The sequence below is a fragment of the Paramormyrops kingsleyae genome, chromosome 6 (assembly GCF_048594095.1).
Source record: "Paramormyrops kingsleyae isolate MSU_618 chromosome 6, PKINGS_0.4, whole genome shotgun sequence".
Classification (NCBI taxonomy): domain Eukaryota; kingdom Metazoa; phylum Chordata; class Actinopteri; order Osteoglossiformes; family Mormyridae; genus Paramormyrops; species Paramormyrops kingsleyae.
Genome location: NC_132802.1, coordinates 1112825 through 1140122, shown reverse-complemented (window position 1 = coordinate 1140122; position 27298 = coordinate 1112825). Strand labels below are relative to the sequence as shown.

Here is a 27298-nt window from a genome sequence, read left to right as displayed (position 1 = left end):
TATAGTCCAAAGACCTATAATTTGGTTAAATGTAGTCTCTAAATTGATTGTAAATAAGTGTGTGTGCCCTGTGATGGATAGGCATGCGATCTGTGCTGTACACTGACCTTATCACTTGGGATGGGCTCCAATCCTTTTGCAACCCTGATTGGAAGATGGATGTAACAGGGTAGGGGCATAGCTATGGGTGGGTCTAACTCAGGGGTTACACAGGAGTGCAGAAAAGATGCAGCAGAGCAAAAACTAAGCAAATGGAAGTATGGTGGTTGTAGTCAAGGTGGCCGAGCGGTCTTAGGCGCTGCGTTTAGGTCGCAGTCTCTCCTGGAGGCGTGGGTTCGAATCCCACTTCTGACATTTCTTTAGCCCTTGGAAGTGAAACGGCAACTGCCTCCTCTGCTTTGAAAAATGATCCAGTGACGCTGAACATCCTGTCCCAGTGACTGAAAAGTTAGTGGTGTGGTTAGGTAGTCGTGGCCGAGTGGTTAAGGCGATGGACTAGAAATCCATTGGGGTCTCCCTGCGCAGGTTCGAATCCTGCCGACTACGAGTGTGAACTAAACCCTGGCTGTTGGTGGGGCAGCTTGAAGCCCTTATGCTAAGCCATCTCTGACAGTGGATGCTGCATGGATAAGATGGCAGGGTGCTGCCTTTTGTGAGGCACCGTTGCTTGCAAATGAAAGCATTTTCTTTCATCCCCTGCTATACCAAAAGCAAGCAGCACATTCCCCGTCAAAGAATCAAACCCCAATCTCCCAAAACACAGCTGGGGAGACTCACCACTATACTATCAGACAGACAGGGTGAGTCTGCTCACCCCTGTGAGTCCCACACCTCTATTATTACGGCCAGCTTCCCTCCCTCTCGGTATCTCCTTATGGCTTCCCTGTGGCGCATCAAAGTGCTTTTGGCCGTAGTCAGGATGGCCGAGCGGTCTAAGGCGCTGCGTTCAGGTCGCAGTCTCTCCTGGAGGCGTGGGTTCGAATCCCACTTCTGACATTTCTTTAGCCCTTGGAAGTGAAACGGCAACTGCCTCCGCTGCTTTGAAAAAATGATGCAGTGACGCTGAACATCCTGTCCCAGCGACTGAAAAGTTGGCAGCGTGCTTAGGTAGTCGTGGCGGACTAGGGCTGCTCTACTTTGTTATTCACTGGAAGTCAAAATTGTAATTGATATTAGACTTTGATTAATGGCCCAGACGTAGGTGAAATCTCCTAAATCAGCCAGATATATATGCGCAGACCAGAATTTTACAACTGGTACCTGCTACCTGTACAATGACACTAAAGGCATTCTGAACTGTCTACTTGGACTTGTGTAGGCTCAAGGTGCCACCTAGTGGCCAATTGGGGAATAGGATGGACTAAGAAAAATACTTTTGGAAATAAAAAAAAAACAAACTAAATGACCCGCACGTCTACCTTGACATTAAATAACTCCAAACATTAAAAATTTACAGTTTATTAAGATTTTAAAGTACTGTCCCAGCAGCAGCGCTACGACAACGAATAAAGATAATCCTCAGAAACAGACAATATTAGACAAAGATTTCAGATTGTGATACACTTAAATCTGCACATATTGTACATAGGAGATGCACATTGGTTATAAACAGGGTGCAATAAAATATTTAATAGTTTGTTGAATTTTATATGTTAAAAAAGTAACCATACTACCGTAAACTGTCATCTCCTGTTTTGGTCTTCTGAATTAAATACCACATGAAATATGGTTCTGCCGTGACTGTCAGGTGCACTAAGCTCTTTTATTTAGCCCTGAGTAAGTGTTACTCGCACTAACGCACACACAAATTCATCTGAACTCCACAAGGGAATGTAACGTACAGTTACATGTTAACTTACACTCCAGTTCATATTTAATGAAATAAAAAGGATCAACTCAATAATAAAGACGGCATTAATGACAAACGCAGTAACAGCAGCAATAACAGCAGTCACAGTTGGCATAACTGTAATACTTATTACCACAACGCTTGACGAGGCAGTGCATGCTGGCATAACCAGAAGGCCATTTTCACTCCAGTGACGGGTAATATGGCCAGCAGAGGGCGTCCTTTCTCTTGCTGAATGCAGTCCCCTCTTTGCACAGTCACAGGCAGAGAGAGCCTCCTGATTGGACCACAGCCTGGAGCACTTTCTCCTCAGCACTGCTTCTGTGGCTTATGTTCTTATAGCAGGATGTTTACGCACGGAAGCCGAACAGGAGGTGATGTGGGGGCTGCGGGAGGGGGGCACAGCAGCAGAAAGCCCTCCTGATCTGGCCCAATCACTGCAGCATCATGATGAATTCAGGATTGGGGTTAATGGCAACGCAAGACTAGTGACGTATGATTGGGCATCCAAGAACATTATGGGGCTGCACTTAGCCAGTAGGACCAGATTTAGTCTCTATGACACCCTGAGAGAGAGTGTGTGTGTGTGTGTGTGTGTTTGTGTGTGTGTGTGCGTGTGCGTGTGCGTGTGCGTGTGCGCAGTGCTTGCTGTTGTGCATCTGACCTGAGAGATGCGGTACTAGGGCTGCACGACAATGTTTATAAATTGCCCCTATGAGATCTTATTTTTTTACTTGACACAGATTATTTCATTTTTGCATTAGCTGGGAGATCCGCTGCATCACAGTAAACATTTCCTTTTTCACCATTTCCATCTTCATAAGGAATATGTAATGCAAAAAAATACAATAATATATCAATAAAATAAAAATAATAGAAAAACTATCTTGCTTAAGAATCACGAAAGGAAAAATCGCAATCTTAATGCTGTGCAAAAAAAAATAGTGATTGATACTGTACCTTAAATCGTGCAGCCCTGGGTGGCGGGTGTGTGATTGTGCATGTGTGCTGAAACACGTCGGTGTGTGTTTACGTGACGGTATTGGTGCCGATTCCCTTCTCTGCACATTTTGAGCGGCTGTATCACCATGCGTTGCTGTAGAAACAGGGTGTGTCTGCACGCCAGCTCAGGCCCAGTGCACCTGGGCCGCCCCCGTCTCCGCCCTCTTTGGCTCCACGATGGACACTCCCTGCAGCTGCTCGCTGGCCTCCTTCAGCCGCTGCTCCTCCAGAAAGGCCACTAGTGAGTTTCTCATGTTCACCACCTCCAGCATCTCCTGCAGCACTCGCTCCTCCTTCTCCCGCTGCTCGGCTGTTTTCTTGGACTCTGTTTACGAGCACAGACACGCAGCAAAGGAGCCGCTTAGCTTTAACCGGCCCACTTTCACTACATGCGAACTTGTAGCAAATAAGCGCCATACCGTCCACCTCCAGGTATCTTCGAAGCTCCGCATCCAGCCTGCTCTGCTTGTCTTCCAGCTCCAGTTGCCGTGAGCTGGAAGATGCAGTGCGAGGGATAGAAGGTGGACGCTGAGCACCGGGACACACCAACACCACATACACACTCATGCTGCAAACAGAGTCCCAGCAGAGTAGAACTATGCAAGGTGGAGTTTAATCTACGGAAGGCGTATCTGTTGGAAACTTACGCCACCATGAGGTCGGACTCCTCAGACACCAGAGCGTTTTTTTGGTGCACCAGCTCAATCCACTGATTGATCATTTCTGAGGAACCTGTGGCATGAAATTGAGAAAAAAGTCCAGTGGCCGCAATCTTGGTTGATTTTCTTGAATTCTTGTTGGTTAACAATCCTGCGCTCATGTTACATTAACATCTTTTATATAACCCTGGCATAAATTAACTGGCTCTTGGAATTGGAGAGTTACACCCATTTATTTCAGATAAAGGTACATAGAAAGCTTAATTTTCTGTGTATACAACTCAAAGCTTTCTATGAAAGTGCAATCAATTAACAGACGTTTCTCAGCGTGCTTTTGACGGCAATCTCTCACCTGCCTCTTCCCTAAGTGCTCGTTCCAAAACCACTCCCTTCTCCTCCAGCTCTTTGAAAGTCACCTCGATCTCCTCCAGGCGCCTCTGAATGGACTGTGGAACCGCATGAACCTTTCTGTCAGCTGATTACGTTTGAGGACAACTGAAAGCAGACATGTCTGCCACTTGCTACTTTCCCAATACAGTCAACGTGCCTAAGCCCCTTTTTAAATGAACACACTGTCCAGTTTGGCAGTGAGGAGATGGCAGGCTAACCTGAGCTTTGTGGAAGCGCTGTATTTCATAAAGCTTCGCCTGGCGCTCGATGGTCCTCATCCTTTGAAGCTCAACCTTCTGCTGCTCAGTTACTGGCACAGCAGAGACCATCTTCACATGGACATGGAAGGGAGTAGAATCACATGGGTAAAGATGCTTTGGAATGACTCAGTATAGATCAGACTATTATGCACTCAAAGTCTAATAAGGCACATTCACTACAGGAAGGCAATAAAACTCTGGGCAATTTAAAGACACCATTTCATCTGTTTTGGGACAACGGGAGGAAAAGAAATTACCTAGAAAAAAACACGCAAACTACACAGTCAAAGAGCAGGTGTCGGATTTGAATGAAGTGTAAGACAATTCTGCTACCCTGGCCATCCAATTCGAGATGGTATTTGGCCCAATTTCAGGCCTTCATCAGCCCAGTACTCTGTACCTTCCAATCAGACGGATGCATGACATCACTGTTGCAAAAAGTGCTTTCGTTCTCCTCCCCATCATCATCATCCTCCTCTTCCTCATCTTCATTGGCATCATCGTCATCCACATCTGGTAACTTGATGACAGGAGGTGATGTTGCTCCTTTTCAAAAGAAGAGGAGAATTAAGCAGCTTGTCGTCAACGATTCAGCTACGAAGAGCGTATATGCAGGACATACAAGATCACTCACTTATGCCTAAGAACCACAATGACAGCAGACCGAGCACAAACGAGCTGCCCCCCCATGTCCATGGCTTCTGCAGCTGCAGATTCAGCCAACCACAGATCAAAACAAAATTTCCAGATAGTCCCGAAAAGTCAAACTAAAATATGCCATGTGCTATGTGTGTGCTTTCTATATCTTTTCCTTATATATTTCTATATTTCCTATGTATAAATTTCTATATGGACTATGATAGTCGTGTCAGTACTGAACATGTACAGACTTTTTTTGTTGTCATTATTCAATAAACAATAGTATCACGACTATTTATGTAGCATTTACATTGCATCAGGTATTATAAGTAATCCAGAAATGATTTAAAGTACACAGGAGGATGTGCATAGGTTATATGCAAATACTATGGCATTTTATATAAGGGACTTGAGCATCTGTGGATTTTGGTCCTAGAGCCGATTCCCCATAGATACAGAAGGGTGACTGCACATGAGCACGGGATCGCCAGGGTCATTTTAGGCTGGTCCCATTACTGCTTACCTGTTCCCCCTTTGTAGACACCAAGATTCAGAAATCTGTGGTCTCTGACAAGCCGAGGTGAGGAGAGGTTCCAGGGGGAGAACTTGGAGCGTGCCTTGGGATTGGACGCCTGGGCCTGCACCTTGGCCGCCAGCTCATCTTTCCGGCGGAATGACCTGCGGTGCTTCTGCTGGCGGATGCAGTCTGTCAGGCTGTTAGCCCAGGTGCCCCCCTGATCCTCGGGCTCTAGCAGAGTCCGTGGAGGTTTCGGGGACGTGGGAAGGGCTGGCGCCAGGACCTCAGAGTCGGAGTCCTTTCCAAAGATGGAACTGGAGAGCTGGCTGCGCTCCTCTGCGCTCAGCTGCAGCTTACGCAGGGCTGCTTTGGAACACTGGTCTGCGGCCGCCAAGCCTCTCATCACCTCCCCCTCTACATCCTCCTTCGGCTCCTGCTTCTCGTTACCCTCCTGGTCCTCAGAGGAGATCAGAACAGCGGCTTCGGGTGTTTTTAGGAGACGAGCGCGTGGCTTGGGCACTGGAGGAAGGGCAGGTGTGGCATCGCAGGGGCCCTTATCAGCATTTACCCCGACCGGAAAGGACAGGTACAAGGAGCGGGCGGCTGGAATTGGGAGTCCCGCCTGGGGGTGCCCCTCCCCCGAGAGGCAGGGCAAGATCACAGTGGGATCCGTCGGTTCACTTGTGGTCTTGCCATGTTCCATTACTTGGTTGGGCCTGAGATCAGCCTCTGGATCAGAGCGTGTTACTACCGGGTACTGAGCTGGAGATGAATATGGCTGCTCCTTAGAAGCAGCTGCATTGCTAACGTCCCAGTTCTGAAGCTCAACAGTCAAGCCTGTGGGTCGCTCCTGATCCTCCGCTATCAAAGAACCGGAGCTCTGGTCCTCCTTTAGTAGCCCTGAGCAGAACTGGGGCAGAACGTGGCCTCCATTCGACTCCGAGGGCTCCGCCAAAGTCCTAATGTGATCCTTTGTGACACCCGGAACATGTTGAATATTTTGCAGGTTTTTAAGAAAAAGGAGGAAAGAAAAACAGCACATGAACCACTCACAGCAACCAAAAACACTTCTGCTAATTTTTACAAAGAACTTTTCTCTTCTGCCTTGTTATCACAGTTATTTAAATGTAACCTGGTGAGCTGGTTCAGGTTGGAGGTGCTGGACACATTCTTCCCCGTTTGTAAGTGGTAACTCTTCGGAATGCTGAGCACAGCAGAACTTTCCTAGTAGAAGCAGCAAACAGAAAACAAGCTAAAAGTAAGACAAGTTCTCTGCACACACAGCAACCCAAACAGCATTTTTTCTATAAGGTGTAAAGATATTAAGACACAACAGGGTGGCTCAGTGGATGCTACTGTGGCCTTACAGCTACAGGGCTGTGGGTTCAATTCCTTTGCAGGTTTATTTTTGCATGTTCTCTGCCTGAGTGTCTCATCTGCTTCACTAATGTTTCTCAGTTCCCTTAGTGTACACGTCAGGGTATGTTAGGGAGTGCGTGCATGTTAGGGAGTCCCCCCGCCCCGCGATGGACACACCGGCCCGGGGCGTGTATAGCAGGGGCTTTCAAAGTCCAGACCAAACCGTGAGTTAGCCCAGCCGATATATCATACATTACAACTTGTCATAATCCCCACACACACACACACACACACACACACACCCCTATCCCCACAATGACATTGTCAAAACGATCAGTGGCCGTGAAAAAGTTCCTGTTTTTGTTGTATATTGATGTTTTTATCAAAGGTCATGAAATGCTGTTTTGTTATTGAAAATTGTTCTGGACAACTGACTTTTAACAAAAATGTAATGCAGACCTTTGACTAAGAAGTTTGAGGAGTCCTGGGCTATAGACTCCCCACAGCCCTGCACTGAGAGCCGTTACGGGAAACAGAAGCACAATCAAAGCACATTTCATGTGAAGTCCTACCTACATTATGAATCTTTAACCAGACATTATCATGAAGTTTCCTTTGGCTTGGTTGATTTTACAGTCCTATGATGATGATGATGATGATGATAGTGCTGTCATCCAGCACAGATCAGCTTTTGTTCTCCCACCTACGTCTAGTACGTCTCCTGCATCAGGCCCTTTGTCAGGCATGATGCTGAGACACTCGCCCTGTGGCAGCACAGCGCCCCTCACCTGTGTCCTCACTGAAGACATAATCTCCCAGCCGCAAGGTAGCGCCGCACTGGTTACAGGTGAAGCAGCTGCGGTGGAAGAATTTGCCCTCTGTGCTGACCCGCTCCAGGATGTAGACCCGCTGCCCACAAAAGTAGCACAAGTCGCTGCTGCTTGGGGTCAGCAGGGGGGATGGCGGCTGCTAGAAGAGAGATACAAAATCAACTTGTACATTATTAGCCATTAATCCAAAGCAACTTACAGTACAGGGAAGGCTTACAGTTTGTGTGTGCTTCCTCGAACCCACGACCTCTGCATTGTTAGCGCAATGCTCTACTTGAGCTATTAGAGCTGTGCCAAAAGCAGCCTAGCAGCTGGAGCATCAGGCGTCAATATGAGTACTTCAGTAATGGACCACCGAGTACCACAGAGTACTTCCCTAGTTGAGCACTGAGTACCACAGAGTACCACAGAGTACTTCCCTAGTTGAGCACTGAGTACCACCGAGTACCACAGAGTACTTCCCTAGTTGAGCAAGTACCACCGAGTACCACAGAGTACTTCCCTAGTTGAGCACTGAGTACCACACAGCATAGGAGCCTTTATGATTTCAGTGAATGTGGTGAAAATTTCAAATGACAAGCTTCAACTGTCACTAAAAATACTTCCGCTGACACCCTTATAAAAAATAAAAATCCTGATACAGTACTGACCCAGCAAACCACCTGCAAAAGCGATGAACTACTTGCCACCTCAGCCCAGATTTAAAAGCGACGCACGGCATGAAAATCTCCTGTGTGCATGAGTCAGTAACCACTGGCAGGGCTGCTGCAGGGAGGCGCCCATGTGATCGCAGGTCGATGACTCTCAGTCATCCACATGATATTTTGGAGCGCATGCAAATGCCTGGTTAATTCCCGCTACCAGCTGGAACATCTTATCTACATTTGGCATCTCTACTCAGACAGAAGTTGAACAATTACCCCGCTGCTCTGGCCCAGTATCCAAGTACATTGCGGTATAACATCCCCAACCTGGGGCGATGCAACCTGGAAAGACGTCCAGAAACGTCCATTAATGTCCATATCGAACCAGCAGCCTTCATGAAGCCTGATCTTCACCAGCCATGCTTCACTTCTGCTGCAACATGCTTTCATCCACATCCAGTTTCAAGCTGGCTTACATCCAACATGTAAAATCTCTTTTCCTCAATGATTTGAGAGGGATCACCACACATTTCTATGCGTAATCAGTCGCAGGTTCCCTAACGCCAAGAAAGCAGCTTCCTGCTGAGCAGAGGCACTGAAGGTGTGTTTATCTCAGCAGTTACACAGAAGCCTGCAGTCAGCTCTGGCTTCACCGCTGACGAGCCCGCAGACGCCCCGCAGACGCCCCGCAGACGAGCCCGCAGACGCCCCGCAGACGCCCCGCAGACGAGCCCGCAGACGAGCCCGCAGACGCCCCGCAGACGAGCCCGCAGACGCCCCGCAGACGAGCCCGCAGACGCCCCGCAGACGCCCCGCAGACGAGCCCGCAGACGCCCCGCAGACGAGCCCGCAGACGAGCCCGCAGCTCAGAATGCGGCTTTGCTGCTGCTGCCGGCACAGACCCAGCACACGGCGGACGGCGTATAAATACTCACACCATCCTCCTCTTCTCCCCCCATGTTTCCCTCCTTTGATGCCTGTTCTACAGACAGTCTCCGCTACATGAAAGATAAGGAAAAAAATAAAACACAAAGTCATATGTCCCATTAATTGCCTGGGGGGCAGCGGCACTGAAATAAATTTACCTCGGCATTTAGAAATGCAAACAACACACAATAACAAGCTGTTTTCACAGAAGAAAAGCGAAGACCGTCAGGAACAAAGCGAAGCGACTGGCTACTGACAGCGTATCAATTTCACTTAAGGTAAAAAAAAAAACCACAACATTGTTCCATATGATGATTCTTGCTCACTTACCACTGACAGGCAGACGTACAGAAACACATTATTGATGAACGTCTCCCTGACACGTTAGATATCAGATATTCAGCTCATTCTAGTTGAATAACGTACCATCCCACCATCATGAATACGGGGAGGGGTGTCTGTGTGCTGCAGAGGGATTTTCACCATGATGGAAAAGTCGAAAGCGACTGACATTTGATTTATGTCCGGACAGTGGCTCCTAGGTCCAGGGCACGGGAGCTCATCCCTGGGCCTTGCGATCCGCATGTTTTACACCAGAATCCTCATCTAATCAGTTGTGTTCCCAGCATGATGGCAGAGACGGGTCCGTCCTGCCCTCCCCAGTGAGGCTGTCAGGAGGGGCTCTAGGCCACATGGGGGCTTACCTTCTGTCTCTGCGCGGTGCTGCGCTTCAGTTTGCTCAGGAACAGAGTCACTGACCGAACGCTGGAGCGGGACAGCGATGCGGTCGAACCCGGCACCTCCACACAATCTGGGGAGCGAGAAGGAGATGAAGTTTGCTCATGCCCCTTAAACATTTCAGACCAGCATTGGGGGGGGCGGGGGACATTGTCGCTGGTGGAAATACCGAGTCCCCATGTATCCTGCACCTTAGGAAACCTCCATGGCAGCCTGCGGATGCCGCTGCACCTCCTCCCCACCTCCCCACCACCTCCTCCCCATCTCGCTCCCTCCTGCACCCTCGCCCACTCACAGGCTAATGCTGCCCAGCCTCTCTCCCAAGCATCAAAGCTTACACTGCCTTTTTTCTGGAACATGGATTACTGGATTACCCCCCCCCCCCCCCCCGCCACCACCACCCCCCCACCCACCCACCCACCCAAGGCTGATCAAGGTACAGACATGAAAGACGCCATAACCCACAGCCCTGGGTCAGCCCGTCAGGCGAGCCCTGCCTGGAGCAAACGCCCACCCCCACAACTGACCGCCAGCGAGCCCTATGCATAAAGCACCCCCCCCCACATAATCCCTGTTCAGCCATTAATACCTTATTTTTGGCCAGCTCCTGCAGAATCCCTTCCTCTCAAGCAGGAACACAGTGCAAATTCCACATTCGCAGCTACAAGCAGGACCGAACAACAGTCCTGTGGCGCAAATTAACGAGCCATTTCCTCTCCAGCCCTGCCAGTCTCGGCAGCCACTGCAGCTGTAAGCAGCGAAGTCCAGGAGCATTCCACCAACGAGCATTATGGGTAGCAACCTTAAAGTGACAGCTACACAGCTCACTCTCAGTGGAACTGGTAGGGCGAGTGGGACCCCCACACATTTAACAGATAACTGAAGACATGGCTTTGTGGTTCAGTCACCTGATCAAATTAAGACCCTTTAGAAACCGTGAATATAAAGCGATGATTCTGGGAGTAATACAGAAAGCCCTGTGACTGTCACTAAGGAGACGGGAAGCTCAGCCTCCACAGGAAATCATTGCTGCAATGTATGAACTGGAAGAGCGAGATGCACTGAAAAAAATCTATAGTCATTAGTCACCTAGTTATATGACTAAATTATACTCATCAGTGTGTTCAACTTTCCTACTGTCTGAATATCCCCCAAAAATGAACAGTGGATCTGCAATGAGGAATTGGAATAAATGATCCATATTTATTATCCATCATTTAATTTATACATCATTTGATTTGATTCATGAAATAAATACCACCAGTGGTAGGTTTAGATGAGTGGCTAGAAAAATCACAAATCTCAAATTTAAAGGCTAAATGACAAGGAAACAAACCCACTATTAAAACTAGCAAGAAGCCAGTGAAACAGGGATGCTTCTGAACCAGAGATGAATGTAGTGCTGTGGGCCCACCTGTAGGGGGCGCCTCAGTGAAAACGTTGTAGAATTGGGTGAGGTAGAGGACCATAGAGAGCTTGTCGGGCTGGCCTGGAGCCGCCATGTCCGTGCCCGACATGATGGGAGAAATGCCCAGCTCCTCCTCCGCCACGTCGAAAGCCAGCTGGTTGTTACACACGGCATCAGACCCCACAAGCGAAGAGAAGTCACTGAAACGAGAGGTTAAACGGTAAAAGACCAAGAGCAAGAGACACTGGTCTGTAAGCGCTATAAGGAACATCTGAAGGGGAAAAGCAGGCATGATAACGAGCTCGTCTCCATTCCTTCATACAGCAGGGACAGGCAGAGGGACAGGCAGAGGGACAGAGCAGCGGAATGCTGAAGACGTGTCTCACAGCGAAATCGATACAAGGTCAAAGAAAACAATGATTCCTGTTCACTTACCGCTGACATAAAGCCGAAGGTATCGATAAACTGCTTTTAAAAAGGCATTTGAATTTTTATAACAGATGTATCACTTGAAAAAATTCTTTTTTTTTTTTTTTTTTTTTTTTTTTTTTTATATTCCCTCCTGAAAAAATTCTAATAATATTAATTACAATTACACGACAAAAGCAGCCTAATCCCGTTGTGTGTAACTGCCCGTGATGGAGGAACCCATCACGATAACCTGCTACCATCTTAAGAGAGAAGACAATATATCGAGGAGACAATATATCAGGGGTGTCAAACTGCAGTCCTGGGGGGCCGGAGCCCTGTGTAGCTTAGTTCACTGCAGTCCTGGGGGGCCGGAGCCCTGTGTAGCTTAGTTCACTGCAGTCCTGGGGGGCCGGAGCCCTGTGTAGCTTAGTTCACTCCAGTCCTGGGGGGCCGGAGCCCTGTGTAGCTTAGTTCACTGCAGTCCTGGGGGCCGGAGCCCTGTGTTGCTTAGTTCTTTCCCTGTTCCACCACAAATGATTCAGCTAAAGAGCTGTGTGGTAATTTGCACAAGGAGCTGAATCAGGTGTGTTAAATGGGGGGAAACCCAAAAATGTGCAGGGCTCCGGCCCCCCAGGACTGGAGTTTGACACCTGTGCAATATATCATAACACAATGAAACGCCAGCAACAAACCACAAAAAAAAAAAAAATAAAAAATAAAATCTAAATTGTAGTATGAAAATTAAACTAATAGGATTATGTGCATAAAATAGTTTAAACCCTGGGCTACGCCTCACTGTGACTGGGCACTATTTAATTTTTCATACAGTCAAACGTTAGTGTGGTATTTTGATGGTATTTCTCAAATCAATGCTATTTATTAACTGAGTACTGGAGGATCCCTACAATTAACACTTTCCCTGTGCTTTTACATTTCGGGGGGTTACTCTATTGCTGCATTCCTCTGATTGACACATTATTTCCCTGCGGCCTAGTTTCAGCCATTTTGGCTAGTACAATTAATTTACTGAAGTCTGCCCCTAGTGGCAGATTCTAAGATTAGTGACAGAGCCACTGGGGAAAAACGAAAATGTGGAGACGCGTGTTACATGACTTAACGGCAGCTATATATATTTCCAAAATATTTTTTTAAATACCATTTTATTCAAATAAAGCTTGATCTCTCAGGCCTAACAAACCTGGGATTTTTCGGTTTGACACATTTGACTGCGTGTGATTTGGGGGAGGATGGAGGTAATCCCTTGGTGTACAGCAATGCCCCGATGGTCAAGTTGGACAATGAGCAGCAGTGACGCACAGCGGCAATCCCGAGCTGAATCGCGTACAGAGAACACTGACTAGCCAGGGGACAGGATGTGGCTGGTGGAAAAAAAAAGGGACGTGGCACAAAGTTTGACATGAAGAGGTACAGCTTACAGGAAGCAGGAGGGGTGCGGAGAGGTGCGGCTCACACTCACATGAGGTGCGGCCGAAAGCGGTGGATGAGGGCGCAGAGCGCCAGGCCGGAGCGCCAGGACTCTGCCAGGTCTGTGACTCGCACCCGCTGGTAGCCAGCTGTATGCTGCTGGCACCATCTCAGGAGAAACTGGCAGCTGCCCGGCGAATCTGCAGCGAACGCCAAACACGGTGGACGTTGGGTAGATGCCCCAAGACCCATATAATACCTCTTATTATAAATATCAGTTATGCTTAAAATCCATATAAATATTCATCTCATTTATTTAACAGGTAAAACAACATTATATTTAACACAGATGCTGTGCTGGCTATAATTTGTATATGGCACTATATGGCCAAAGGTATCTGGAAAGCGGCTTCTCCAGCATCCCGATTCGAAAGCAAGGCTATTAACCTGAAGCTGGTTAGCGGCCTGCGGCTAATAGGCTGCGTCCCTGTGGGAAGACGTTCCATTAGGCGTAAGAACACTGCTAATGAGACTCAGCTTGGGTATTAATGCTTCCTGTCAGCTTGTCTGGCTCAGCACATCACAGCTGAACTTGCTCCCTGACAGCCCATAATCCACTATAGGATCTGTGACTGACCAGGGCAGCTCTAGCAGGGCGGAAATATGATGAGCCGTCTTGTCGGAAAGATCTCATGATGATTCCAAACTGAAGATCACTAACCTTCTCTGTACGGCCGCTGAGTGCTTTAAGATTACATCGCTGTACGTTCAATTAATAAATGTGTGTCTCAAGTAATTCATATAATTATTAGGATGTCCACATACTTTGGCCATATAGTGTAAATTAAAGCTGAACTGATTAGGCTGGGTTGCTTTTGACTATGCTAAAGACTGACCTTGACACTCACCTGTCCCCTTGCCCGTCTGTCTCTTGCTGGATGTTTGGGTGTCTGTCGGGTCCCCAGAATCATACAGGTGCTGTACCTGGGCACCAGTGCAGAGAGAATGCCCCACGTTACCATGGCAAAGTGAAGGTCGCTGTTCATTTGACAATATGATCTTCAAAATCCAACACAGTTAAAGTTCTAACATGGCCTACAGGAAATGGATCAAACCCAAAGCACTGCAAGCTTGTCAGAACCAGCGACTGCCTATCGGCTGACCTGGCCGGTCTTGATGGCTTTCAGGTTGATATTGGGGTACCGTGTCTTGGGGTTAAGGCTGTAGGACCCATAATTCTTGCTGGTGTTTTCAGGTGTAGTCTGCGACAGCAGCTGATAGACACTTTCGCTTTTTGTATTGAAAGAATAGCAGATAAAAATGCAGCCGTTAGCTAATTCGGCCTAGATGCACAGACAGCAATGTCACCAACATGCTTCAAGATTGGTCGCACTAATTATTTTCTTAGCTACGCTGACCACGCACATTCTCGTAATTGATGCCGTTTATACATTCAAAGACAGCCAGAAATCCTTGACCAGCCCCTAGAGGGATACTCGACTGGCTCTCTCTAGATCAGGGGTGTCAAACTCCAGTCCTGGGGGGCCGGAGCCCTGCACAGTTTTTGGTTCACCCTCATTTAACACACCTGATTCAACTCCTTGTGCCAATTACCACACAGCTCTTGAGCTGAATCATTTGTGGTGGAACAGGGAAAGAACTAAGCTACACAGGGCTCCGGCAAACTGGAGTTTGACACCCCTGCTCTAGATAAAGCAGAGGGGTTAGTTACCGTTCAGCTATGACGTCCAGAGGGTCATCACCCATCCCCCAGCGCCTCACCATCCAGGCGGCATCAAAGGCGGCCAGAAAGCCACGGGCGATGCCGGTTCCCAAAGGCCAGAAGGGCTGTGGGCGTCGGGAGCAGACAGCATGTCAGTGCTGCCCACCGTCAGCATGTGGCCTGGCACCGCGGCACGCCGGCCTGCCTCACCTCCACCAGGCAGTCCCCCACCAGGCCCACCAGCAACCTCCTCCCCAGTCGCTCTTTAACCATGGAGGCGTTCTCAGCCCGGTACATGCATGTGAAGTCGAACATGGCCACGTCGGGGCAGCCGCGATGGTTGCGGGCAAACTCCATATCCGGGAGGTGGTGGCTGGTGGAGAAGTAGGCAGCGTCGTGGGCGTAGTGTAGCAGGGCATCCTGGTCCACGTTGGCCGGCGAGAGGAGCTCGTCCACACTACCGTGGTCCTGCGGGAGATGCGGGAAAGGCTGACTTCAAGGCTTTTCTTCAAGAAGAACGGTCTGATATCGCATTACCTACAGTTTACAATAGGGGTGGGCAGAACAGAAAGGGCCCTTAGTTGTGTGGGTTCAGTGTAACTGTCACTAATTGGTTTACTAATTAGAGAACTGACTGGCTGAAGAGTTCTCACACCTGGGTTTGAGCTAGAGATGCACCGACTGTATTGGCAATACAGCAGCAATGAGCCATCAGCAAATGGTTAAAGATTAGGCGAAATTTACCGCTGATAATTCCCTTTAAAATGGTGCCCGTATTGTTTTGCACACCCACGTACTAAACAGTTAGAAATGTCTGCTGTGTGGAATAAGTTTCACATTAGTGAGAATGACAAAACACACACACACACACACACACACACACACACCTGGTGTAGGCATGTACAAACACGAACTTACTGCCTCAGCCATACTTCTGAAGCAGCACCAAGAAAACCAGCAAACCCAAGAGTCCTCTGAAACAGGAGAACTTCAAACAGCGTGGAGAGGGACAGTACTGCCAGCATTTTAGCAGAAATGATCAGAAACGATCCATTCCTTGGAAGGTACACTTCATAAACGGACTTCTGATACATTTATGTAGAGCTTTCTATACTGTGTTGGCAGCACACCGATGCACTAGGCCTGAAAGTCAGCCTCCTGTTTTCAGGCAAACAAGCGGCATTTCGCTTGACAGTGAACCAGACCAGCAAGATTAATGAGGCAGGCATAATGTAATCAGGAAAAGGAAAACCACTTGAAAAGGCAACACAAATTCTACCTGCATGCGAGTACAAATACACGTCACCCGCCGTGTTACGAGTCCAGTCTGCATAGCTTCTCTCCTGTATGTCATTAGTGCTGCAACACCCTCACTACGTCCACAGGGGGCCTCTTTCCAGGGACCGTGTATGTAGATTTCCCAACCCCCACTTCCTAAGCATTGACATTCTTCTCTGAACACAGGCCTATCAGATCGTTCTCCTTGCCGTCCGCCCGTCTTCCACCTGCTCATCATTTTATTGTTGCCAAACTAAATGTTTTGTGTAAAACCTGCTGCAAGGTACTTATGTAAACAGAAGGTAACCATCATAAATAAGCCCTGGGGGTGGGAGGCAGCTCTGAATAACCTCATGCCCCCACCCAGTTAGGTTCCTGCCCTGGTTTTGAACATGGAGTCTCCAGGCTTTTCCGTGTGTTTCCTCAGACCATCGACAGTGATGTCATGTAGCTTAACTAGTAACTCTACAGTCCCCTAAGTGTATGGTAAACTGAGCAGAGTTTTATAGAACAGAAGGTCAGTCATGCAGATTTTCTAACCAGGCAAGTTTGTCCTGAATTAGAGGAAGTTTTAATGACTGATGACTAAAGATTAGCAACCTAACAGAGAATCAGATTATGGTTCATAAAAAGGGCCAATTTTATGGTGCCATCAGCACAAAGTTATTCACACGGTTGCTGACAATTATGTTAAGAATTCTGCTGTGGAGAAACGTTTCGCTCTCAGATTACTGTCTGAGATCAAAAAGACAGACATTCTTAACTGAACACTGATTTCAAATGATAATTACACTATCAATTACACTCACGCTGTTGCTGTGGCATGCCGTGTGATGGACTGATGACCCACCCAGGCCCCCCCTGTACTGGTTAAGTAATAATGCAACATTGATGGATGGATGGATGGATGGATGGATTTTACTGTGGCCCTGATACATGCCAATACTGATGAATTTCAGATTAAGAAAAAAAAAAAAAAGATTTCACTAGCCGCCAGTCTACATACACCAGTCCCCTAACTTAAGGGTTCCCAACATTTTGATGTCAGCAAACTAGTTTACGGCATACAAAAAAAATTAACGGTTTGCCAGCACATCGAATGCGCAAATGTGAGGGGTTGTTAATTAAGCTGAAAATATGTCGTTTATTTTGGAACTTACCCAACCGGTCCGCGCAAAACCCGAAGCATTCTGCAGTGGAATACTGGCCAAAGACCGGAAAGACTGGAAAAAGGCCTGATAGGCCTGCAGATGCAATGATATCCTCACCTGCTTGAGGACCCCCTTGTTGCAGATGCAGTGACATCCTCACCTGCTTGAGGACCCCCTTGTTGCAGATGCAGTGACATCCTCACCTGCTTGAGGACCCCCTTGTTGCAGATGCAGTGACATCCTCACCTGCTTGAGGACCCCCTTGTTGCAGATGCAGTGAAATCCTCACCTGCTTGAGGACCACTTTGTTGCAGATGCAGTGACATCCTCACCTGCTTGAGGACCCCCTTGTTGCAGATGCAGTGAAATCCTCACCTGCTTGAGGACCACTTTGTTGCAGATGCAGTGACATCCTCACCTGCTTGAGGACCCCCTTCTTGACCAGGCTTTTCTTCTTGGCAGTCATGACGAAGTAATGGGTGTCATCTTTGTAGTAGACGATATTCTCCAGATCAATGCCTGGGGTGGTGGTGGGGGGGGTCAGTCTCTTTCAAGGGTTCTCTCTCCACTTACATACTGCCAGTATTACTGACATTCACTCAGAACATAGAATTTAAAAGTTATTTATGATTAATAAAAGATCGTTAAGGAACCTGGGCAGGAGCTGTAGCTGTATCCTACATACTAATATCACAGTGTGAAAGCGAGCTGGCCCCCACTGCCCTCAGCCGGCCCCCACCGCTCCCCAGGCCCCCAACCGCCCTCAGCCGGCCCCCACCGCTCCCCAGGCCCCCACCGCTCCCCGGCCTTTCAGAACAGTCAGCTCTGACCCTCCCCAATTTCCTGCCCTCCACCCACCGCTAACGGCTTTAAAGGTTAACAGTGATGCATTATGCAGGTAATGCTATTTGAGCAGGTTCCCCCCTCCCACCCTCCAGTCTAACCAGTCTCATTTTGAAGGTCCTTGAAGAACTTCTGGTTGTAGATGCGAGCCACACCACTGATCTCCGCCACCTGAGTCTCAACAGCCGTGTGGCGGTTGACGAAGTTAGCCGTGATGCCGATGGCCAGCTTCCCCCGCAGCTCCTTTCTGCGGAACCCTGCGAAACATGTGACCGCAGCGTGACGACAGAACAGCCCCGTAACACAGTGACCTAGTGCGGCTGCATGGTTACACCATGAGAACAAGCAGACACTCAACTCCACATCAAAGGCCAGCACCCTGAAAGTGACCAGTGACCACAGAATTAAAGGCACAAGACGCATCAACTGAAAGCCACACAGAATCTCACAGGATCTCGCCTTCTTAACACAGACATCTGCAGGAAGGGAGCGGACGTGCACACTGACGTGCCTGCGTGCACACATGTGCATACTCACCATTAGGAACAAAGTTCCCCCCTCCAGCGGAGATAAACACATCAAACTGGAAAGATTTAACTGGATGAGTCTCTGGCCGCAGCTCCGCCCTCCATCCTTCAGGCATCGGCAGAAAGAGCGACATCGTCACACCATTAAACTGGCATTCTCTCACTCCACAAGCATTACTTATGAGCACTTATGAGACTTGTTTGAGAGTCACCTGTGACTATGACTAAACTTCCCGTACTTGCCATCATATTAACAATATTATTGCTTTTTCCATTTTTGGATAAAACTCCAGATATGACTCCGTAGTGGTTAAGGAAACCAGAAACGGGCTGGTACCAAAGCACTGTAAGTGCTGAATGCCGTAGTTAGGTATCCAATTGTTCAGTGTCATCTTTGCTAAGCAGAAGGATGACTACTCAACAATCTGCCAGTATAGCTACTGCAAGCACTACATCCTTTACGACCCAACAATGTGGTTCCCTATATTCCCACAGTCCAAAATAGAGGCACTTCAACTGACCAGCAATACCCTAATTACCCATAAAGTATGAAAATCCATCTGCAAATCCCTTGTGAAGTGCTGGCGCCCCAGCCAATGGGCCCTAGCCTGCCATATGCTCACCCCCCCCCCCCCCCCCGACTGGGTTAATAAGAATGGATGGACAGATAAGTAAGAAATCCACAGCAGCTGTAGCACACCTGTTGTGACCCCCATGTCATTCACTTGCGGATCTTTGAGGCCCTTGAACTCCACCCCGGTGTAGATATCCACTCCCAGCAACAGCGCCACCTTCAGCAGGATCAGCTGCAGCTGACGAATACCTCCACACATCCACAAAAAAAGGCATTAAAAACAATAAAAATTGAAAATTTCAAGCTTCACCTAAAACCCAGGATCTCAATGTATTAGTCAATTATCTGTATTATGCTGGACCCAGTAAGGCATCTATAGACAACTCATTCTACTTATTGAATCATAAAACTTCAGCTGTAAGTTAGCACTCTGTACACTAAAATAAAAGATCAATATTAGACAAAGATCATCATGTAAGCAACCAAAGGACCTTTCAGATCTTTTATCCCCTTCATGTTGTTTCACAAGGTGCTTTCACACCCAAGTTCCGGAGCCTGGGCCCTGGTTACAAGTCCCTGATCGGTCTCCACCTGATACTTCTGTAGCTCCTGGCTAATTTTGTGTGTTGCTTTCAAAGCACAACAGGTCCTTTATGTTAAATAATCACGAGAGAAGCAAAAAAAGTCATAGGTTAAACTTAAAACATAATTTCATACTGAACTACAATGTCACGCCAAAACAGTCGTTTTGTTAGTTTTCGCGATAAATTTCATATCAGATGATATTGAAAATGATCAAGATACATGTCACATTTTCTTTCCAGTTGAAAGGCTTTCATTGTGTTGCAAAACTTATTAAACTTTTATTGTGCATGTCACATACATAGAGGAAAAAATATAGAGCTGATGATATATCGTTTCGGCATCATCATCGCGATGTATGCACATGCAATAGTCACATGGCAGGACGTGCGATGTCAGGTAACGCAAATTAAATTAGGCGGCGTGGACAACGCTTTTGGTGTTTTTGCTAAACTAACAAATGTCACACTGTTCTTATTCTTAAACAATCCATAAAAGTCTGTCCAATATAATTTAGGTCAATTTAAAGGTTTTTAGATACAGAGCCGATACGCAGCTTTGCACGTGCAGCTAATAAACATGTCGAACAGAACGAACCACCAATCACATTCTCTTTGTTTTACGTTGGTGATGTAGAAAAGTTCATTTAAACGTGTGAAACAAAGGTCTTTTGTTGGTGATAATTATTTAGCACAAGTTTTATTTATTGCAATGTATATTTATTTTTAAGTTGTATTTGTCATATGCGGAGCAGGGAAGCAGGCAAAAGGAGTTGGGTAAATGAGGGATTTATTAAGGGATCACACACTCAGGTAACACACAGCAACGTCAAGATGTTAATGACCAGACTGGGCAAATATACTCTAACCTGGACTTAAACAGCAATGAACATGACTCCGAAACAGCTGGTAACACGGGATTCCACACAGGGTAGATGAGGGGGCGTGGCACACAGGAGGATCGGCACAATCAGGGCATGACAGTATTTTATTTTAAGTTATGTTCACTGTGGCTATATAAAAGGTTTAACTGGACAATAAAATGTTCTGTTTGATCTATTCTGTCCAACCATACGTTTATATCAACATACTTTTATCGGGCATTAAAATAATGGCTTTATTAAATACTTAATAGAAACCAATAGTATTCCTTCCAGTGCAAGAGTTTCAGACATGACATTACACAGAATCCCAGAATTCACAGCCAAAAATCAAAGCATTCAGTTAGAGATGTCTCATGGGGAAGCTGATATAGGGGAAAGGCGAGGAAGCATTGTAACTTGCTTCATTTAGTTGTTAAAATGTTTTATCGAAGGCCAATAACTATGAGGGTCTTTCAGTTACTAAGCAGACTTTTAATGGCTGCCGGGATTCTGATTTCTGAGTCATTATAACACAGCCTGACTGAAACAGGGGATTCAGGTACGGAGTACAAGAGAAACAGATGTGTTAAGCAAAGGACGCAGTAGCGAGGTCGACCAGTCAAATGGTCTGTCTAGGGAGTGCAGGGGAATGTGGGCAGACACAGACATGGGGAAAGCAGAGAGGGAAAGTGAGAGAGGGAGCGAGGAAGATCAGGCACAGGGAACCACGAGAGATTCAACATCGGCAATCATTGCAGAACACATAACAGACACCATAACATAACCTGTGCAGTGGGGCCTTAATCGTTTCCTTGGTAAAAAAAAAAAATAAAAAATTAAACGGTTGAGAACCACTGTCCTAGAGAAACAAGTTCTTACATCTTTTGAGATCTGAGTTTCCTGCAGTAGAAACGGCGCAGAGCTGGCACTGGGCCTGAAACTCACTGATGTGGTCCAGGGAGCCGGAGCAGAACCTGCCATAGAACTTCTTGGCTGCGAGCCCACGCAGGTCGTGGATGGTGTACGGCCACAGGTGCAGTACGTTGTTGCGGGAGAAGGTCTCCCTCTTCTCCAGTAAGACCACCTTGGCCCCCAGCAGGGACAGCTCAATGGCGGTTCGCAGACCACAGGGACCGGCACCCAGAACGAGGCACTGGAACACATTAATCACATCAAGCTGGTGGACACTAGGTTTGGGCAGTGTCTAAAAGTATAAAAATTATATGCAATATATTTAAAAAGATTGGGATGAACAATATGGTCATCCATTGCCCCCCCCCCACACACGGCACCAAGCGGGCACTTGCAATTTCTTTAGCATGAAGAAAAACATGAAAGGGGAGATGCGTTCACTAGCAGTGTGATCATTTTTTTAGGTGGAAAAGGATCAATCATAATTTAACAACGCTAACGTTTGCCGGCCGGGGCCAGAGGGCGGCGCCATCACGTGTGGGGCGGGGCCAGAGGGCGGAGTTATTGTGTGTGGGGCGGGGCCAGAGGGCGGCACCATCGCGTGTGGGGCGGGGCCAGAGGGCAGAGCTATCGTGTGAGGGGCGGGGCCAGAGGGCAGAGCTATCGTGTGAGGGGCGGGGCCAGAGGGCAGAGCTATCGCGTGATTTTGTGGTCTCTCTCCATCTAGGTTGTTCTGCTGGTAGCTGCCTAGTTTTGATTTTGCTTTAACCAACCAGCTGAGTATAAAGTGTCATGTTCACAAAGTACTCCACTGGTTGGTGGAAACTAAACCTTGGTCTGCCAATGCAGCTACGGACACTGACTTTGCAGGCAGGATGTGACAGGTCTTACCTTGTTCCCCTTGCATACTTGGCCCTGCCCATAGTCTGCATGTGCCGACCGCTTGTCTAGCTTGGCCCACAGTGCCTTGGCCTTCCAGTAGTTGAGTCTTTCCTTCAGTTTGGGGTAGAAGCTCCAGTGATCCTGGGCATCTATTTCCAGGTGGCGACAGAGTGTAGAGAAGCTCCCCAAAACATCCTTGCAGGTCTGGGCCTTGAGGAAGCAGTCGAACGCCGCATGGGACGGGTGTCGACCATCAATGTCCACCATTTCGGCCAGAGCAGATACCAGGAGTGTGGTTCGCTGAGAGGCGAAAAGGGGGGCAAAAAAAAATTAATTAAAAAAAAAAATTCACAAAATCGCTATTCAAATCGCTACATTATTAGCTATAACTGAAACCCATGCGCTTTGTTAACAGAGTTCTAGATGCAGGAAGATAGAATTTGCAAAACTGTGGCATTTAGCAGAGTTAACATCAGTAGCGCTGAGCTTACCAGGAAATGACGGATGTCAAATAAACGTCTAGCCTTGTCGCACCGAAAGTAGTGAAGCTAAACTTTTTGATCGTGCTGCCACAGGAATGTCATGCATGAGGGAGGAAAAAAAAAAAAAAAAACGCATTAGACGACCTGTGAGAAATTATATCTGATTCGGAATGAATTACCCATGAAGCTGGCACACTCTTTGTAATAGAAATGTAAATACAACAATGCACACTGGACAAAATTTTTCGTAACATTTTAGAGGAGGTGGACCTTCCCTTGTAGTCTTAGAGCGTCGCCAGTGGTCAGCATGCAGAAGGGAAACTCCAACATTATGTATATAAGCAATGAATGTTTAAATGACATTAACAGTACAGCCATCAAGTAAAGAACAAATTAATCCAAATTTGCGTCTGAAATACTGGAGGAAAAAAAACACACACACGTGCGCGCACACGCACACACACTGTTTTTAATGGTAATTTTTGTTTACCCACGGTGTACCCCAGTCTTGTGTCCTGGGCCCCCAACAACCTTGACCAGGATGAATATTTAGAAGATGGATAGAATATTTGTTTGACCTTTGATTCCATCATAATACCAAAGCAAAGGCAGCTCTGTCTGCCCACCCACCCAGACACACAATTATCTGTGTATATTTTAATACTGAAGTGGGACTTTAAAATAATCAGCATCTACTGGTTCTCTGCGGAGTTGAGCCCAGGGTGGAGTTGAGCCCAGCAAGCCAGCTGCCTGTCGCTGACTATCACAGGTTTCTGACCCGTCTCACTGGAATAGTGTGCCAGCCAGCTGCCTGTCACTGACTGCATCACAGTGTAGCTACACAGAGGAAGATCTGGGGCTCTGGCCCCTCCTTGGGTGACCCATTCAGTCCAGCTGGGAGACAGTACTGTGGATACCAAGCACTAGGCATGTAGCCAGGTAGATGCATGAAGACACCAGGGGAAGAAAAAAGGCTACAGGAAATGGGCCTGGTGGACACCAGGAGACACCAGACCCCCAGCGTTACATTACTGGGCCGCAAGGCTGGTTGAGAAATCCGACACTGAAGCTTCCTTAAAAAAAGGCTCCATTGCATGTCTTGACATGTTGTGGTTGGGGGGGGCAGAGCTCATGTTGCTTCCTGCAGGCACTCAGCTCCCCCCCCCCCCACCCAGCTGAACACCTGGAAATATCGCAATAGAAATATAAATACTGCATATATGTATTGATCTTTACATTTACATGCATGTATGCACACATGCACAGATGGCCTTAATTACTGTAAGTAGATGTTTGATTAAAAGCCAACAGCAAGGACAGCAGAAACATATCTCTAAGTGCTGTTATCTGGAAGGCTTCTAGATATCAATTCCTTTTATTCGTATTTCCAAGTGACAAGCACTGCACTAGTCCATCACTTCTTTGCACACCTGCTTCTTCTATACATTTCATGCATCTTCCAAATTTTATGAAGATTTTCAAAATCTCCATGCTATTAACTGCCAAACCCTCACTACACCCCCACAGCTGGGGGGCGGGCTCACAGCTACACAGAGTCGAGCGATTTGCCAAAGCAGGAAGTGTGACAGTCTTCTTGGGCCAAGGGGTAAATAAAGATAAGGGTGGGCGTGTAGGAAATGGTCACGACGATTACTGCCCTTCTCACCGTCTTGGCCGGGCATTCAGAAAACAGCCCAACCTTAACAGATGCTAACCCTCAAAGGTGAAATAATGGATTCCACACAGAAAACAGCAGTGAACAGGAAGAAGAATCAGCCCAGGGCAACGGCGTGACACAGTAACAGTTCAACAACCACACATTTCAGATCTTTTGCGATGCTGTTTAAATACACATGCTGCTTTACAAGGATGCACAACACAACAGGATATGAAGTTACAGCAATAAAAAACTGCTGTAGAAGCTTCCTGGCTGGGAGCAGGACCTGGGGGCCAAGTTCATCCACGCAGGCTCGTTCATCTGAGTCACAAGCACTCACTGCAAACACAGGAGACTCGGGTATAGTCTGACCTGCAATATCCACCATCGCTTAAAAAGGGGACGTAGTAAGCAGTAGCCCCCCCCAACTCGAAAATGCACAGTAAAGATATGATGTAGGGAAGTTCAAGAGCCTTTCTATTTTCAAAATCTCTATTTTATTCTATCAAATGATCTTTTAGTAAAGCGTTTATTTACTATTAGCAGAAGAGCATGTACATTGGAATTCCTATTTTTGCTGACCCCCATCATAGCCTGGGGGGGGGGGGGGGGGGTCACAGTGCAGGATCAGACAACGTGCGGCGCTCCTGGAACAACAAGCAGCAGGTCTGCTGAGGCTTGAACCGGTGATCTTCTGATCACATACACAAAGACTTGGCCTGCTAAGCCACCCGCCAGCCGCTTAAAGAACATTTATGGCTTTAAGATGCAAAGCTAAATATTTAACAAGCATTTAAGAACAGGACAGTGCAGGCAACAGAAGGTTGGCATATTTTTTGTGCAAACACTATTATATGTTAAATATTTCTGCTGGAATACATCTAAAGTTCACTTTCCTGTCATTTATTTTCTGTCTGATCTCATTCTAATTCACTTTCATTTATCAACAAGAATTTTTATTGCATGGTGCAAACTGTGCAAACTACACATTTTTTCTGTTAAACCAAATAGGCCAATACTATCACCCCTGCATTGCTGGAGTTCCTTTATTGAGCAAAACACCAAAACTTTAGTGACCAAACACCTCCCTCTGGCCGGAAAACACTGCTTTCGTCACAGCCTGATGTGCAGAATCATGCTCTGAAGCATAAGAGTGCAGCTCGAAACAAGCTCACTCAGTAGATCTTCGGCTTAGAAAAAGCACATGTATCAGCAAGACGGAGAATAAGGAAAGAAAGAGAAAGTGCACAGCACAGTGGATGACTTGTGTCTTTCTAGATGGTTTTTGTAGCTGAGTATACAAATCAAACTCAAGCTTTGGCAGAGAGGAAGAACTGCAGTGTATACAGTGTTTACCAGCAACTGAATTTCATTCTACACTAGAACTGTTAATGTCATTAAAAATGATCAACTACATCAAGAATTTAGGCAGAATTAACTTTGCATTAACGAGTACCTGTCGCACATGGTCATGCGTGGGGATGTCATAAAAGATGGGCTCTGCTCCTTTGTAAAACAGTCCCCTTGTGCAACAGAAGCACATCTCACTTAAGTGTCAAAGTTATGGTCTTGATGTGTGATATTACTGACAACCTGATTAGGAACCCTAGTTAAACGGAGGTGTAAGCGTGTGTTTGGGGAGGACCCTCAAGACCTCAATAAGCTTCCTGTCACATTTCTGGGAAACCAAAAAAAAAATGAACACAACAGTAGATACTGACAATCATATCTGGAATACGTTAAGAAACAGCTAAAGTATTTCAGTTTTATTTTGGGTTTTATAACAATAAATATGATTGCTATAAAGACGACTTGGACACTTTCTTACTCGGGTGCTGCCAAGTTCAGTTTACAACAACGGTTCACTTTTGGTAATTTAATGTAAGCCCATTAGCTCCATTATTGGCATATGTACAGGTATGTCATTCGACAATGGTTAGTAATTGACCTTTTCCGACCGGTGTTTTGCCCGTACGGTGTATTTTTAATGTAAATTCGCGCGCATGTTCACACGTACTATTCAGAAAAGTAGTAGCGCTTAAACACGTACAGTACACGTTCTGAAAATTCCAGTCAGCACCTTGTAAACTATTACATATCATTATAAACCTAATCACGCTGATTGGAAAAAAAAGTCTGAAATCAGAAGCACAATGAAGTGAAAATGAAGACGGGCATATTTTAACATATACATTTCCATTTATGACATCTCAATGTCAAAGTCACCCCGATCAGCAAATAAGTGTATATTTAGTCCATTTGCACACAACAGTGATCAGCGATTTCGGCGAGTTAGGCGGAACACAAGAGCCAATTACCTCTTGCCGATGATCGCTGTGTACTACGGATTTAGGTCCTCAAATACGAGATGTCATGTCAGCCGCACTTCCTAATATATCCTCAAATCCGTGCGGCATATGCTACTCCTTGTGGCTCAGGTGGTCGTAGTTTGAAGGCGCAGCTATGGACTTGACGCTGTCTCCACGCAATAAAATGCCAAAATAGGAACTGCAGCCGCGATTAACTGGCTCTTTAAGTAACTGGTTTGTCACCGCCCACCGCAGCTTAGCACCAGGAACTGCACCGAAGAAATGCGAACCATGTGCCTTCGTGGCAGCGCCTACCTTCGTAATAGTTTTTACAAAGCTACGAAATTCGACTGTCTGATTACTTTTCATACGCGATTTAAACAGTTTAATATCACTGCAATGGTAATCATTAAGCTGGTGTACGGATTTGTGCCGCGTCAGTTTTTATACAATGTTGA

At 46.9% G+C, this 27298-nt stretch overlaps 1 protein-coding gene and 3 non-coding genes across 6 annotated transcripts; 3 read left to right on the top strand and 1 right to left on the bottom strand.

Annotated features, from left to right (window-relative positions):
* Positions 1-271: 271 nt before the first annotated feature.
* Positions 272-354, top strand: trnal-uag (transfer RNA leucine (anticodon UAG)). Its single transcript has one exon. It is a non-coding gene; the product is annotated as a tRNA-Leu (tRNA).
* Positions 355-464: 110 nt separating this feature from the next.
* On the top strand, positions 465-546 carry trnas-aga (transfer RNA serine (anticodon AGA)). Its single transcript has one exon. It is a non-coding gene; the product is annotated as a tRNA-Ser (tRNA).
* A 367-nt stretch (positions 547-913) lies between these two features.
* trnal-cag (transfer RNA leucine (anticodon CAG)) lies at positions 914-996 on the top strand. The gene has a single exon. It is a non-coding gene; the product is annotated as a tRNA-Leu (tRNA).
* A 446-nt stretch (positions 997-1442) lies between these two features.
* Positions 1443-27298, bottom strand: mical1 (microtubule associated monooxygenase, calponin and LIM domain containing 1). 3 transcript variants are annotated; one of them, XM_023793562.2, is made up of 25 exons: positions 26850-27298; positions 22884-22958; positions 22402-22692; positions 21544-21751; positions 19281-19403; positions 18591-18686; positions 18155-18310; positions 17629-17729; positions 14992-15249; positions 14791-14906; positions 14222-14348; positions 13967-14042; positions 13111-13258; positions 11229-11422; positions 9781-9887; positions 9085-9147; positions 7464-7644; positions 6449-6540; positions 5323-6286; positions 4561-4706; positions 4119-4229; positions 3863-3956; positions 3499-3583; positions 3271-3344; positions 1443-3176 (listed from the first exon to the last, which is right to left on the bottom strand). In XM_023793562.2, the coding sequence occupies exons 3-25, from the start codon at positions 22657-22659 to the stop codon at positions 2977-2979; spliced, it is 3978 nt and encodes a 1325-aa protein (XP_023649330.2). In that variant the 5' UTR covers positions 22660-22692; positions 22884-22958; positions 26850-27298; the 3' UTR covers positions 1443-2976. The 3 variants fall into 3 exon arrangements, with proteins under 3 accessions (XP_023649330.2, XP_072569409.1, XP_072569408.1); XM_072713308.1 differs by having other exon boundaries at positions 7464-7641; XM_072713307.1 differs by lacking the exon at positions 22884-22958.

Excerpts from the sequence above, each read along its gene's own strand:
- mical1 (XM_023793562.2), bottom strand. The coding sequence starts at position 22,659 with ATGGTGGACATTGATGGTCGACACCCGTCCCATGCGGCGTTCGACTGC. Across the intron at positions 3,584-3,862 it reads AGCACTTAGGGAAGAGGCAG|GTTCCTCAGAAATGATCAAT; the intron begins GTGAGAGATTGC and ends TTCATGCCACAG. Across the intron at positions 3,345-3,498 it reads GAGTCCGACCTCATGGTGGC|CTCACGGCAACTGGAGCTGG; the intron begins GTAAGTTTCCAA and ends TGCATCTTCCAG.